The 16,173-nt window shown below is 44.8% G+C and overlaps 1 protein-coding gene across 1 annotated transcript in view; it reads left to right on the top strand.

The window, feature by feature from the left end:
* ASTN2 (astrotactin 2) overlaps positions 1-16,173 on the top strand; it is a 594,006-nt gene that overhangs the window by 231,025 nt on the left and 346,808 nt on the right. The window contains 1 exon segment of the mRNA XM_006026274.3: positions 8,391-8,537. Within this exon segment, the coding sequence (XP_006026336.1) occupies positions 8,391-8,537 (147 nt within the window).

The raw sequence follows: 16,173 nt of genomic DNA on the forward strand, positions 1-16,173 counted from the left end.
ATTTCTATATCCCCATCTTTCTCGGGAGGCAGAAATACATTTTAATATTTGAATAGCCTTGAAACACTATGTATTATACTATTATCTGTGGGGAGGGGGAGGGAAATTGCAAAGCACTTGGCGCTTAACACTCACATATGGCTAATGCTATGGGATATGTGCTGATAAAGATGGAGTAATTAAAGTTTATTTTTTTATAGACTAATCTCCCAAGCATGTATTTACGAGCCTGATTTAGAAACATCATATTACCGCAAGCGCAGGGTATTTGCGTTTCTTGTAAATCCATATGTGTTTGGTGCCTACCTTTTTGACTTAGGCAGTGCTCTCAGTGCCAGAGAGACAAGCTCAGAGGTTTTTTTGCCCTTTTGGTGGGTTGGGGTTGTGGGGAGAGCGAGGCAACCAAAGCAGCAAGTAATTAGCAGGATGAGGAAATGATATTTCAGATGAGACATGGTGTATTTAATGTGTCTGTTTGCAGAGTGTTTACACTGGTGGCTTTGAATTTATCTTCATCTTGCAGCAGGTGCAAAATCTTTAGGGGAATTTGGTGCTTTGCAAGCTGTTTCTTGACTCCATAGAGGGGCTCAGGCAAGCCAGAGCAAAGCTAATTGGCACCTGTGTAAAATAAATAAATTAAATAAATATATAAGCACAAAGGCAAATGGTGGCAGGGGCTCTTTGCCCACAGCAGTGGTTGCTTGCATGGTTAGGGACAGAGACTTCTAAGGAGAGTTTTTATTTTTGAACTTCTTTTCTCTTCCAGTCTTAATTAAAGTGTAGTTAATCAGATCATGAGCAGGAAGAAACTCTGATACAGTTTAGAACTCTATAACTGATTGGTTTGCTTTTTATTTTCACTTTCCTTGGTTGTCTCCTGGGAATATGAGGGCAGGAGAAGAGGTTTCTCACTTCCTTCTATTTAGTGGGACTCCATTCCATCCTCCTATTCACCTCCTCATGGATCCCGCGTTCCCTTCCTTACCACTTCATCTCCTGTTTTCATCTTCCTTCTCCGTGCACTGGGGACAGCTCTTTCTCCCCTCTGATTCTTCTCTGCCATACCAAGGAAAAGCTAAGTTGATGAAACGTTGAAGTTGAAAATATTTAAATGGGGACATGAAGGACATCAGGCTCTGGTTCCAGTCTGACTACAGTGCATCCCCAACCAGATCAGCTCAGACAGATTACACTAGTTGATTCCACCAAGCCGCATGCATCTCGGTCAGATCATAACCCCTCGTGACCCATTAGCTCCCATTTTACAGGTTTTCAACCGAGGCACAGGGCTGCAAAGTAATTTGCCCAAGTCATTTGAAGTTTTTGATGGGATAAGGGCCAGAGCTCAGGAGTTTCTGATGCTATTCTAATTCCTGATACCTCTTCCAAGTCATAGGAAGAGAGGTGCAAGGAAACAGGTTTTTCAGCTTGCTGGAAAGGCACTTAAGAGGACATGATAGCAGTCTTCAAATATCTGTAGAGCTTATATAAAGAAGAGGGGGAGAATACCTTCTCTGTCTTGCTGCACAGCAGGATACAGGTCAGTGGCTTGAAGCTGTAGCAAGAAAAAACATCTTCACTGTTAGAGCAATGAAGCAGTGGAATAGACTGCCTAGGGGAGCGGTGCAATCTCCATCATTGAAAGCATTCAAGATGATGTTGGATAGGAATTGCTTAGGAGTAGGTATTATACCTATGCTATACTATGGGTATTGCCCATGCTTTGGGGCTTTGCTAGATGCCACATGGGTCTGGAAAGGTGTTTTGTTTTGTTTTTAACCTTCTTGGTGCCTATATGTCAGGTTGTTTCTTTTTTCCCCCACTTCCTCAGAAGATTTAGATGTTGAGTATAGCCATGGTTAGGGATATAGAGGTGTGCCAGCGCTCCTGCTGTGACTAAAACCTGGAGGTTCCTAGCTAGAGGGTCTTATCCTTCCACTCTGGGTCAGACTAATCACTGCATTTTTGGTCAGGGAGGAATTTTACCTTGTGGTCAGATTGGTATGGATTGTGTGTGTCAGAGGTGGGGGGTACAGGTTGCTTTTCTCTGTAGTGCATGGGTGTGATCCTGTTCTGTGGATTTCTCAAGTGTATTTTCACAACCTTTGTAGCATCAGGACACTGACTGCTGTTGTCCTCCTGCTTTACCTGTGGCAGGTTAGGGTGCTATATATACCTTGTGGTTGTGTGACAAGGTTGACTCTGTCATTTTAGTAATAGGTTAGACAGTGATTTGTACGGGATGGCTTGGATAGGGATGATCCTGCATCAGACAGGGAGTTGGACTAGATGACCTTCAGAATCCCCTTCCAGCCCTGCTTCTCTATGGATTCGATCAGGCTTGGCTGCCAAACATGGCCCTACAGCTTCCTACCTACCTGAGACTAGAGCTGTGGCAATTGTTTTAAGACTGAACTTCCCCTTTGTGTCTCAAAATGCACATTTGGATGGTTGGAATAGTTCATGAATTCACATTAAACTTCCTGAACTGATTGGGCCAAGGGGGAAAATAAAAAGGATAAAGAAAATCCTGAAGAGTGATTTGTTTTGACAGTTTTTAAATGGAACATCTCAATTTTTCAATTCAAAATGTTTTGTCTTAAAATCTATTTCCATTTTGTTTAACCCCCCTTCCCAGAAAATCTAACATTTCAGATGGTAACACCCCCTCCCACCCCCCGCCTTCAAGCAGTCAAACAAAATAGGGGTTTGCCAAGCTCTGAGATACATCAGCCAAGGTGGGCTGTAGGCAAGGCGTTTCTCCTGTGGAGTCATTGATTTTTTTTTATTCATATTGATTGGGATTACTGAAGCAAACTTCTCTGGCCTTGCCTGCTAGCCGTCTTTTAGGGGAAAGGTGGGGGAGGGTGGGGGGTTGATTTCTTCTTGCCTACTCTGGGGTCTGGCTGACTGCAGGAGTGTGAATGGAAGACAGTGGGGTGGAGAGCCCTACAGAGTACTGCATACACTGCTCTTCCCCAGCGTTCCTCACCCCCTGACTTCACATATCTGAATATGCCCCTTCCAGCTACCCTCCCAGCACTGGCTGCTACATGTATGCTCAAGGGGCAGGTATTTGCCTTCCATTTTCCCCTTAGCCATGCAAGGATGCAATTCCCCCTTCATTCCTCTTCTCAAAGTATGTCCCTACTGCTCCGAACAGAGTAGGAGCTGTTTGCTCCTTGCCTCAGCCATGCACAAGCAAGAGGACAGGTGGAGGGGGAGTAGGAAGAGCTTTGACTGGCATTTGGCAAGCTTTAAGAAGCTGCAGGCCAGAATGACCTGGCCCTGGTCCAAAGCAGGCTGGGTGGCTTCGGTAACACATCAGCAGCAGGGGACTCTCTTTGCAACTGCACCAGGGCCTGGCAGCTTGGAGCTGCTCCTTCACCTCTGCTGCTTCTCCCAGCCTCGGGCTCCCTGGCTGGGGAGTGAGTGCAGCTTCCAGCCAGTGGGGAGCTGTGCTGGGGCTGGGCAGCAGCAAACCATGTCCGTGCTGCACCCCCTATCCCTGCCTCCTGGCTGCAATGCAAATGCAGCTGGAGCCCTGGCTGAGCTTCCCACTGCCTGGAAGCTGTGCCCATGCTGCAGCCAGGGTGGGAGGCGAGGTGGGGGGAGAAGTAGCAGTGACTCAGCTGCTTGCTGGCTTGCCCTGGCATGATTGTGGGCACAGGCAAAGGCCTCCAGCTGCATAGGTCAGATCCCGTGGCTCTGTGGGCCAGATCTGGCCTTTAGGCCACATGCTGCCAGCCTTGGCTGTTCCCCTTACTTCTGTAGCCAGAGTAGTTGACTGAGCTTTCAAGGGAAGTAAATAGCTCTGTGAAGAGGATGAAGGAATGTGCTTTCCTGTCATCAGAGCACGGTAGGATCTAGCGCTGGACTGTGAGACTGGGATACAGATTGTTCTCTGCCCCTAACTTGGGACAGGCAGGAAAGGTCCATTCGAACTCTTAGAGGGCAGGAGCCGTTTCCTCTGGGAGGATTTCCCCATGCCCACACACGCCCTCCCTCTCAGACCTTATGCTGCCCAACCCTCAGCCTTATTCCCCCAGGGATTTTCATTCCCACTCTTCGTGACCTTAAAATATCAGCCATGGTGTCAGTCACTCAGTTTACTTGGGTTTGCAAAGTGTTGTGCAAATATCTCAGTGGGAGTCCAGGACTTTACAGGAGGTGGGGGGAGTGGAGAGCAAAGGGTTCAGAGCAGCAAAGCTTGGGTCGCCAGCCTAAGTAGGCTTAACAAGGCAATTCAATTAGTCCTGGCAGTTACTGGAATACCTGCTGAGAGCTGGATTTGGGTACCCTTGGGGCCAGAACAGAATTGTTCTTTCTGTTTCCCTTCTTTAGCACTGACAGAGAAACCCCTGAGAACTTGTTGAGATTTGTTTAGTTAGCAATGGGTCGTAAAGCATCCATTTCTCTGTGTTTTTAGAGGTCTGGCACAAAGCCATTTGTTTCCAGATGGGCATTTAAACACAATGCAAGAAGACTTATGCTGAATCCTTAGTGGTCTGAAGAGCAGGCTCTGGGATGGAAAAGGAGAGAAATGTCCCTGTGTTTAAATGATGAGGGAGGGATCTGCCATCTCCAGCAGTGTCTCTCAGACCCTGGCAGCAAACTGACCAGGAGCTATAAAAGGCTGAACTGGAAATCCAGTCTCTTTTCCAACATGAGCCCCATCATCCATTGATCAGAGCTCCCTGCTTGCCAGCACTTTGTGAAATATGTTTGCAGTACTGGAAGTCCATAATTAGATGCATGTGATGAAAATGAACAGTGAAATGGTGTTGGGGTAGGGGGCTGTCATCCTCAGTTATGAGAGTAGCAGTAAATCACCCTGCACTCACATATCTGTCCCTATCTTTAGTGAGCTCATATGTAAAAGCCTTTCAGTATTTTGCACCATTTGTGGGTTGTTTTTTTGGGGGAGGTTGTTTTGTTTTTTGGGGTTTTTTTGGGGGGGGGCGGGGTGGTAGAGTTTGGTCTTAAGGGCTTAAGGCAGGATGGGGAGAAGGGACCCTGAGTTCACTTTCCATCTCTGTCACTGACTGTCTGCATGGTGTTTGACAAGTCATCATATTTGTGACTCATTTTCATTGCAAAATGGTGATTACCCTTGTCTAATGCAAAAGGGACCTGAAGTTTAACTTCTGGAAAGAGCTTTAAGATCTTGGAATGAATGTCAGTTTATAATGAGGAAAATAGGGGCTGTCAAGGCTGTTATGAATCAGAATATTCCCATTACCAGTTTGTTCATTTTTTTGCCTTCTGGTAGGCCCCAGTTGAGAGGAAGAGTATGGTACCATGCACCACATACACATGTGCACACACACTCATGCACACGCACGTGCACACAGCCTGATAATAAGTGGGAAGGGAAAAGGAACACAGCAAAGTGGACAAAGTCATACAGGAAATCAGTGCCAAAGTGTGAATAGGGCTATTTGAGTATTTTGGAGGGAGGATTGTGTGTGCAACACTTTATGGACACAAGGAATTTGGAAAGTGCTGTACAAATACTTCTTTTCTCTCATCTCCAATCTCTTTGGTTCTTGAGGGAGCTGTCCAGCAGGTCAGCACCTCCTCTTAAGCACTGTATGTCAGCCAGACACAAGAGACACAATTAACCATACTAGTCTGAAGTCAAGTAGAAGGCAGGATAGATTTTCACATTATAGACTAACCAACAACCACACTTACCTAGTCTGTGAGTCCCTTCATCCCTCAGACTTTTTTTCTTTGGTGCAACTGTTCCTTTTAATTGAAAATGTTGTTTGTGTTCTGGATCCAGCTCAAATGTGACTTTCTTGCTCTACTGCCAATATATCTAGTAGCAGAAATGATCAAATTATAAGGCAAAGTGCAGGAGTGCTAACCTGCTGGATGTCTTTCCTGATCAATTTTCAAATGAATGCATTTTAAATCTCAGTTTGCTGATGAGATTGGGGGTGACGGTTGGGGTGGGGTGGGGGGGATAGATTGAGTTCCAGAAATAAATAAATATGCCTGCTCGGAGTTCAGAGAAGGATGCGATCAGACCTGATGGGAATTCAGCAGTCATTCTTGAACCCATATAGGTCATTCAGTGGTGGCTCCCATTAATTGCAGGTCCGTGTTCTGTCTTATGCATTTTCATACTCCTGAAACTGTACTCCCCTGGCATGGAGCTGATTCCCCAGTGTCAGAGAAGGGTTTCTTTTGCTAAAGGCAGTGCATCTTTCACTAGTTTTAAGTACATTTTAGTGCTGATGCAAAGTATTAAAATAGGTACACCTGGGGAGTAAAGTCTTGTAACCAAGAGGAGATGCAGCACAAACAGCAGCAGTGTGGATATCTGTACCCAACCCACCCTGTCCTGTCTGTGGGGGAGAGGGTAATTTATTATCAATAGCCCATGAATGCCTTGATTTTTCAGGTTACAGCCTGTGTATGTCAGTTGTGATGGTGCAGTTCTGGGTATTGGATACCTGTTTAGTGGGCCATGGGTGAGGACCACAGTCTCTTTCCATGGTGCAGCCACCAGATGCTACCGCTGACTTGTGCTGAATGGAAGCTGTTGGATCCCATGAGACAGTTCTCCATCTTAACTTACGGTTTCTGTTTCCTTTCTTTATATAGTATAGCTACTTGGCGAAATGCAAATGTGAAATATGAATGAGCACTGGTCTAATTTGGTTTCCATAATGTCATGTGATGGAGCAGGGTTTCTCGGTGAATTCTGTTCCCGGTGCCATTCTGTGCAGAGCTGCTGATGATCAAGTTCTTTTTTCATTTGATTCCCTTTGCTAAAAAAACCATCAAACAAACCTTGCTGAAGCTGAGGGATTATGTTCCGAGTCCAACAGCAGAACACTGTTCTTGGTAGCTGTGGATGAGGGAGCTCCTTAGCTTCAAAGGCCCCATGTCTACTGAATTATTTCTGAGGTGCCAGCATTCGATCATCCATGATGTTAGACAGATGCCCCTCAGAGACTGAAGAAGGAAGGCCTGGTATGACCCACACATCGCTCTGGTGTCAGGGTAGGATGGGGAGCCTTTAGAGTTGAGTCGGCCTGCACTGAAGGCTGTCTTCATAATGTCAGAAAATATTTGAGCTAACACAAGCAAGAAAGCCCTTTGCAAGCTGTGCTTTGAGGGATGTTACAAGCTTCTGTGACTGGCAAAAGAGCATTCTGCTTGGAGTGTCTTATGCTTGTTTTGACTCTGGTTTGTTTGCACAGCTTGTTTTGTTGTTGACTGCAGTCACTTTTAAATGTCTAAAATTGTATCAATATTAACAATTAGGAGATAGCACTTGCTAATTAGTGCAACTGAAATATTTGTACAAAGATAGAGTTCTTGTGACACTGCTTGGAGTTAATGATAGCACAATGCAGGCAGCCTTCAGACCTGGTCGTCGTCGTCGTCTTATTATTATTACTATTATTATTAAGACTCAACAAGACTCAATACAATCAGCCAGCAAGCAAAGTTTGAAGAAAATTGATTTTGTAGGTTGTTATGAAAGTTTAGGTTGAAAGATTAGAAAATGACTGGTGACCTGGGTGTAGGGCACTCAGTTTTGGGGCTCCAGGCACTTCAAAAAACCAGATTTTTTAAAACTCTTTAGAAATCACTACTAAAAATTAGGTCCCTTAAGTTTTCTTAAGTTGAGCACTGGAAGATTGAAACATATAGAGTCACCAGCCACGTTTGAAAAAAATCACACTTAAAACAGATGGGCTTTAGAACTGGGCTGGCCCCAGTGGCCTGAGACACTTAGACTCTGAATTAATCTTTAAAGAAAATGAATGAATGAAAAAACTCAGTTGGACCCTTGAAATGTTCTTCAACCTGAATGCTATCAAACTGATTTTCTTAAACATGGTTTGCTCTGAACTGCACTGCCCTTCTCCAGGAGATGCACTTAGCTGAGGCTGCTTTGCAATTAAATCTAATACTTTTCACTTGCTTAACCTTTTAAGTTTCTGATGAATTTAGCCTCACAGCCACATTATGACCTGATAGATGTTACCCCCAATGGAAGGGATGGGAGATGCTGAGCCAAATGGATGAGAAGGCAGCATGATCAATAGGCAGTTGCATGGGGCAGTCAAGATTTTGCTTTCTATTTCAGCCACTGGCTTTCAGTGTGATTTTTGGGGTGAGTCACTCATTTATCCTGGCCTTAAGTCCTTGTGTGAAGATGTTTCCCTCCCTTAGAAGGGTTTTGAAAAGGCAGAATCCTTTTGAGATTGTGGAGCATTTTGACCCTGCCAGCTGTACTTTCCTGTGATCCTATATACTTGGCTGGGATGGTTTATTTGGGGGGCAGTCTTGCCTTGAGCAAGGGGTTGGACTAAATGACCCTATGAGGCTCCTGAAATCAGGCTCTATGTATATATTTGTTCCAGGTTCGGTGAAGAGTCCTGTGAACAAGACGGCTCTGACTCTCATCACAATCAGCTCCTGCATCCTGGCCATGGTATGCGGCACTCAGCTGTCCTGCCCACTAACGGTGAAGGTGACTCTTCATGTTCCTGAGCACTTCATTGCAGATGGTAAGGCCCTGACAGCAACTTCGAGCTTTTGGGTGCATTAGATACCAAATCTGTTTCAGCCAGTGCAGGTCTCCTGAAATGTTCCTTTATTAGATCTCTTCCAAAAAATGCTCCCCACAATCTTAACATACAGGATTCCTCGGAAATATACTTGGCTATAACACTTTAGAGAACACTTAACTTCCTGCCCTCACATCCTCGCGTAACAACATTTCCCCAACTGCTAGCAGTCTGTGCAGGAAGAAGAAAAAGATGACAGGCCCCAAACATTACATTTTCCCCCCACCCCTCCCAAAGGGATCTCTCAAGCAGGTGGCCCGTCACTTGTAGTAGCATCAGGTGTAGCATGCATTGCTGCTGCATGAGCTGCACTGTTCTGTGGGTGAGCTAGGGGTTTCAATCTCAGGTGCTGGTCATCTGGCACCATTCAACAGTCCTGCATTCACTTAAGCTGTTTTAAAAAGGGAGCAGGAAGGTTGTGAGGAAGACACTGAAGGGAATTTATGGATTGGTTGTGTGGGAGCGTTGTAGCTGGTTTGACTCTTACCTGCCCCATACAGGACCATAGCTTGCCTGATATCACCTGTGAAGCTGCCTCGTGTCTCTGCAGGCCGTCATTTCAGACAAAGGGATGCCACCCCTATGAAAGCAAAGCAAAATTAGGTAGGATGGGGAGGCAGAAATCTTCCTATCACATCCATTTACAATCCCCTGCCCAGTTGAAAATCTTAATTGCCTTGAATTCAACTGCTGGGATTTGCCAAGTAGCCCTGGGAAGCTACATTCATGCTCTCCCTCCCATTGGAGCAAAGCTTTTTATCTCCAGCCTTTGCTGCTCCATGGAAAGTGAAATTGCTAGTACTGGAGCAAAGCGAGAGAGGCTCTGAAGAATTAGACAAGGGCTGCTGTCACTATTTATTGCTTTCGCCAGCTTGGCTCCTTGTGTTTGTTGTGTTTCACTGACCTTTTCCATATAATGTGCAGTGAGCATCAAGTGCAACTTTTCAGTAACATGAGGGCAAATTTCATTTTCTTCCTGCAGATGGGACCCATTATTTAGTCTGTTCCAATTCTTCAGCTCCTGCACTCTCCGTACTGCTTGGGGCAGGCTGATGGTGTGCTTTCCTCTGAAAGAAATGTGGTGCACAGCATCTGCTAACAAGCGTTAGGTATGCGGTAGCCACAGTCTATCGCTCACTAGCTTGCATATCGCACCAATAGGCATTTGGTCCTGCTCCAGGAGTAGACCTTCTACTTTTGTGCTCTTTGTCAGAGTAGTGCTGGGCAAGCACTAAGCTTTAGTGTGGAGGAGAGAGTAAATCGGAGGGACCAAGCATGATGAGATGGATTTTAAGTCACAACCAAAGAACTGAATGAAAACTTACTCATCTGGATCACCTGGCATCAGACTGGATGTACAGCCATGGTCCTTTCTGGCCTCAGTATTTATCAGTGCTATTGAATTTTGCACTAACTTGAAAACCAAGTGCCTTGCCCACTCCAGTGACCTGTGTGAAAATGTTTCATAGGATCAGGAAAAAAAAAAAAAAAAAGGTTTGAAGAAGCCTTATTATGATAAAGGATCCTGCCTATTCCAGGCAGAACCATAACTGTCTAAACCATCCTAGAGGCTGATGCCCATAAGCTTTGCATGTATAGCTAGGGAACCCAGAGCAGTACTTGTGGGACTGGCTGGGTTGTAATGTGCTTCTGAAAAAATCATATAAAGGTACGAAGTTACCTTTTCCACAGGTCTCAAAGATGCTACCTAAATCTTAGCCTGTAAAAATCACAAAATGAATTTTAGTGTATGTTGGGTATCGTATTATATCCAACATTTGGCCCTTGTCAGCTATGTTGGTTATGCTTCCATTTTGAAATCTTAAACGGAGCTGGGGAAAAACATCTCAGTGTTAAGAATAGAAAATGACATGGGTGTAAAATGAACCCACTCACTTACCTACATCCTTAGAAATTATTATTATTTTTTTAAAATCCTGGTAGAAATTGAATAGCATGAATACTATTGGAGTTTTCACCAAACATGGTTCAGGAGTAATCGATGAACAGAAAAGAAGATATAGAAGCCTTGCAGTGTTAAGGAGGCAGTTATTGCCGCTCTTTTGCTGTGCAGTGACATCCAAAACTTAGAGCATTCACAAATCAATTGCAAATTATTTCGTTACTGTTGGTGTTCTGGGTGCATCCAGGAGTAGCATGTGAGGACTGCGGCCCAGTGTGCCAGGTGCTGCACAGATGCATATCAAACATCAGTCTTGCTCATTGTGCTTACAATGAAAATAGCTAAATACTAGTTAAGATTCTTGGTGGCCCTAGGTCTGGGAGGAGGGGAGGGGGAGAGGGAGTATTATTCTTATTGCACTAGCTTCATTAAGGCACTGAAAGCTAAACTGATTTGCTAAAGGTCAAATAGCCAGTGAGTGGTGCGAATTAAACCCAGGAGTCCTGCCTTTCAGGCGGCAGTTCTAACGGATGTCACTGTGTCCTCAAAAATAAAATAAAACAAAATCTAATGTGACTCCATAGCATTAAAGCGAAAATGGAGCCGGTTATGTTCCCATCTCTAGAAAGAGGGTGGCACTGCAAATTATGCAAATACCCAGAACACTCAAGTGGAGATGACAATGAAATACCAATAAAACTGATTAATATCCTTGAAACTGGGGGAAATGGGATGATCTCCAATCCTGACTTTAATGACTTTTCTAAAGAGAAAGTGGTGAGAGGACTGGTGAAAAGGTTTGAAAAAGAATTAAAATGAGATTTGTAATGAAACTGTAAAATATAATTATAAACTGTGAAGCATTTTTTTATTATATTTTTTTAAAAGAGAAACACAGTCAAAGGCTTCAAGACAGAATTGGAAGCAACAAAGACAATTTGCAGTGAATATCAGTTTTCCTGAAATCTCATCATTAGATGCACTGGCATTCAGAGCCCCTTGTCTTGGAACAGAGAAGCGCTTAGAGCCATTCCCTCCTTTAAATAACAACAAATCCCCAGGTAGCGCCAGCCTGGCAGAAAAGTATTATAAAACATTTAAGGAGATCACAGCATTAAGCCAGGACTGGAAATGCTAATGATGCCCAGTAAAGTGTGGTTGGCTTTGCTTTTCCCCTGTATGAATTGTTGCTAATTTCAGTGTTGCACAAAGGGAATAACCAAGTTTGACATTCAGAATTGGAGGCTGATTTATCTGTTTGGATTGCAGCTCTTGTAATGTGTTTACAAAAAGCAGAGGGAGGGGGGGACCAGAGAAGAAGGCTTCTCATTCTGTTTCTCCAGGCTAATCCTGAACAGAGAAGCAGCGAATAATACACTGAGGGACTAAAAGGAAACTGGAAAGCACAACACTTCTTCATAGTGAGGCCTGATCTGTATTAGGCTATATTTGAATTTTCAAGGAGATGCCTTAAACTTGGGAAATATGGGACTTGCACTCATGTGATCTTACCCTGGTTGTAACTAAGTGAAGCGACGTCCTTTCTTGAGCTGGTGCACATATCAGTATTTGAGGTTTGTGCTACCATTCCTACATGGAGAGCATGACACTGGATCTGATTTCCTTAGGTGAAACATGCCTTTAGAGCTTTGATCAGTGCTAAAGCAGCCTACTGCATGACCCATAACTGTATGCCTGATAGCTTTTAAATGTTGCCACACACATAAATGCTTTGGTCTTCTCAAGCTGTGCTTTCTGGTATTTGCATGGGAATAAGCCAGTCCCTCTGATCATGGGGTGGATGGCAAATGTGTTGGAGACAGCTCCAGGTGCAAGATGAAGGTGCCCTTGTTTAGCATCTGGAATCAGAACTCCGGGTAGAGGTGATATATTTTATTAGACCAACACAGTTTCTCAGTAGATGCCAGTGATCAAGGAAGTTACAAGCATCCCCACCTCTCTGGGAAAAGACAAACAAAGGCAGAGGCTGAAGAAAAAAATCCTTTCACAGCAGATGAAGACACATCTTTGAAGGGAACTTTAAATGAATGTGAGTCAACTTCACTATACCCAGTTCCAGAGCCAGCCTGCATGAAAGCAGAGCGACAAGGGCCACATGACCTCAGAAATAAGCAGCTTTTCCCCTGCAGAGCAAGCTGTGGCATTGGAAGGAGAAACACTAGAGCAAAGTGGAGTGACAGTGATCAGGAAGGGAGTTGCAGAAACAGATGCTGAATGAAAGCGAAGGAGAGCAAATGCATTGCACCAGGCTGGATTAATAGCCCAGTTACTTTTATTGCCCTTCCTTCTCTCTGCATTCATTTTCTTTCTTACATTCACTTGTTTGCTCCTTTTTCTCCTTCTCAGAACAATTAGTGCTTGATTTGTACAGCTGCTCACCCTTAATTTAATAGGGCAGACAAATAGTGTAAAACCCCAGTGTGATCTGTCTCCATCCCTTCAAAGCCTGCTGAGGCAGGGACAGGCAGAGGGGTCATCACATGGGCACTTCACTGCTTTCTGCTTTTTACATTCTTTTTAGGCACTTTCTTATTTGTATCCCTTCGTTCTGTGGAGTCGGGTCAAATGCAACATACTGGCTCCAGAACTGGGTTCGCCCCAATCCTGTGGGGTGCAGGCAATGATAGGGCATGAATAACTGCATTACAATAATTCGGTTAGGAATGGGTGGGAGGGCGAGAGGGGAAAGTCTGGATGGAGAATCTCTCCCTTCCTGCACCATGGGTGCCCCTCACCTGCTCTCCACAGCTTGCCATACTGGGAGCCATGGCTAGAAAGTCCAGCACCCAGGTCGAACATGGCATTTTCTCTCCATCCTAAGCCTTGCAGATGGGTTGGAACATAAAAGTAGATCCAGCGATAACTGATATGATCCTTCCCCCCAGCACTGTGGAACCTGCCTTCAGTGGAGAGGTCAGAGGTGCCTGTGGTCATAAGGAGAGTCTCCTAATATCTCTCCAAGGGAGATGTGCTGGGTGGGGATGGGTGCCTGGATTCAGCAGGGAAGTTATAGGCTGTCAAGTGTCTCCTTGAATCTCAGTGGATTCTTTTTTATTTTATTTTATTTTTTTTTTTGGGGGGGGGGGGGGGACCCCCCCCCGCCGTTCCTCCCAGCCTTGGGATTTGGTGGATGGGATCACTCCTGTTCATTCCAGCTGCTCCACTTTCTCCTCCCCAAATTATTTGGATGCAGTACCATGAAGGGAACCCCCTAGTCAGTGTTTCCCTCCTCCCTCTTTCCCATTTGCCTCCATGTCGGGGCCATCTGGCTTCACATTTTCAGCCAATCCCACTGGAAACTCAGAGGCACCTGTTCCCACACCCTTTCCCACACCCTCACCCTCACCACCAGAAAGCATTGCTATGATTTCAGAGTAGGCTATGAAATATAAAAGTATGCAGAGGATTGTCTGAGGATATGGACCCTTAACACATTATTTAAAGCAGCATTTAGCAGCAGCAAAGCTGAGGGAAAAAAGATAGCAAGAAAGAACCCCTCTGTCAAAGTGATAAAATCCCCTCTGAATATGTTAGCCACTCCTCAGTTATGCTCTCACAATAGTTCTTTCTTGTAGGTAATCATTTAAAATGTAGAGATACAGGGAGCTGCTTGCCGAGAAACCCAGGCTGGAGAAAAATACCCTAGAGGACTTTGCCTAGAGTACGTCCTTGCTGCACAACAGCTTGAAATATAGTATCAATTAAAGCTTCCCATTTTTACAACCTGCAAAGAGGTTATATACGGTGTGGCCGTCTGTTTATATCTGGATATTTTTGTGGGAGAAGTGGGTGAGAATCTGTACACCACACAGACAGCAGGAGGGAGCTGTGTTTAGTTAGGAGGAGTCTTTGGTTTATGAATGGAAATAAAGATTAGGAAATAAACCTGGGCGAAGATGGCATCACTTTGCAGATAGCTCAGAGGACCCACTGCCCCCACTTCAGCCCCAGCTTCTCCCCACCCTTCTCCTTTTCTGCCCCCCCTCCACCCATTCCTCTACACTTTCCACCATGAACTCAGGGAGAAAGACAGTCCATCCTTCATGCATCCTTTCCTCCCCTACATCTAAGCCTCACTTTCACTAGGGAATTGTCCTGACCTCAGCTACCAGTGTGGCTGCTCCTGATATATAGCTCGGGAGACTGACTGAGCTTCTGTGAACGTGATCTGTGCTGGTGTGGCTTTATCTCTGTATAGAGTATGCTACCACTTCGCCCATCTGCCCCAGAGCAGTTGTGCTGGTGGCTAAAAGGAGGGGCAACTTGCCAACATGGACACGGCCTGCTAGCTCACATGCTCAGCTGGCTTAGCAATTGCAGTGCTACAGGGTGGGACCTAGCATCGAACCCACATGAAACTTTTCAAGTCAAAGCCAACACTTTGAATTCCAAGTTGCAGCTTGAGGATAGCAGCAGTTAAATTTAAGCTGTAGCTTTCTCCCCCTGTTCCTGAATGATCTCACTCTCTGATTGTCATGCAGCTGATCTTTAATTGTTTCATCTGAATATTATTTATCTCCTTCCCCCATGATTTTCTCCTCTAAGATGCTCATGGAATTGGATGCTGCTATTAGTAGCTCTTGCTAATTTCCCCCGAAGATTGACTGAGCTCTGCAGGCTGCTGCGTTAGGCTCGCAACAACTTCTCATTTTGTTTTTAATTAAATGTGTTGCTTTAAATTGTTTGCTTTCAACATCTCTCTCTCTCTGTCTTTCGCAGCCCTGAGAGGTGACCCAAACTCAGACATTCACTCTTGTGTGCACAACATGCCCTGTGCATGCAGCTGCATATAAAATGAATATCAAATGTTAAATCCAAAATCTGCAGAGCTGCTTGCCTCTCCTTTGGCGTTAGCACTGACTGCAATTTGAGCAATATGGAATAATCTGACTTCAGAAGACATAAAATCTAGACCAACAAAATGGAGTTTAGGATTTCATCCTTGGTATAGCTGTCTTGCTGTGTGATTACCCCCCAGCGGCACCTGTTAGGGGGATCTGCTTCTTTGTCAACTGGGACCCCATTTAGACCTTATCCCAATGCAAGCACTAGAAGGGCCAACTCAACTTTGCATTAGGCATCTCGTTAGATAATATCTGCATGTGGAACAGAGTCATTGAACAGATCTTGCCTTTACTCATGTGAAATGCTGTGTTCATCCTACACTGGAAGCAGTGTTTCCCCTGTGTCAGGATACCAAGTGACCTGGACACTGCACTCTTCTGTTCAGAAAACCACACACAGGGATGACCTTTATTGATTGTCTTTAATTTCATTGCATCTCTGTGAACAAGGAGGTTACACACTAGTTCTTAATTACCAAGCCATCTTAGCTTTTGCAGCAGAGCTTAGTTTTGCCCCTGCACAATTGACTTGTAAAACACTGTAAGCAAATGGTTGCAGTGTTACAAGGTACTCACTCTAAATATTAACATCAATTTATAAGCTGTCTCAGCGTGGATCAAAGGGATTCGAAGACTGCTTTGCAGCACGAACACTTTTTGCATGGGGAGCTATCAGGTTCTGCAGACTGACGTACATCATGTTTTTATCATCCCTTTGACAGGCTTCAGATTCTGCAATGTTCTCTTTTTTTCTGCTAGCCCATTTCACCCATCCTGTCTTGAAAAGAGTTTGGACAGGCCACCTAGC

Source organism: Alligator sinensis, unplaced genomic scaffold (assembly GCF_000455745.1).
Source record: "Alligator sinensis unplaced genomic scaffold, ASM45574v1 scaffold519_1, whole genome shotgun sequence".
Taxonomy (NCBI): domain Eukaryota; kingdom Metazoa; phylum Chordata; order Crocodylia; family Alligatoridae; genus Alligator; species Alligator sinensis.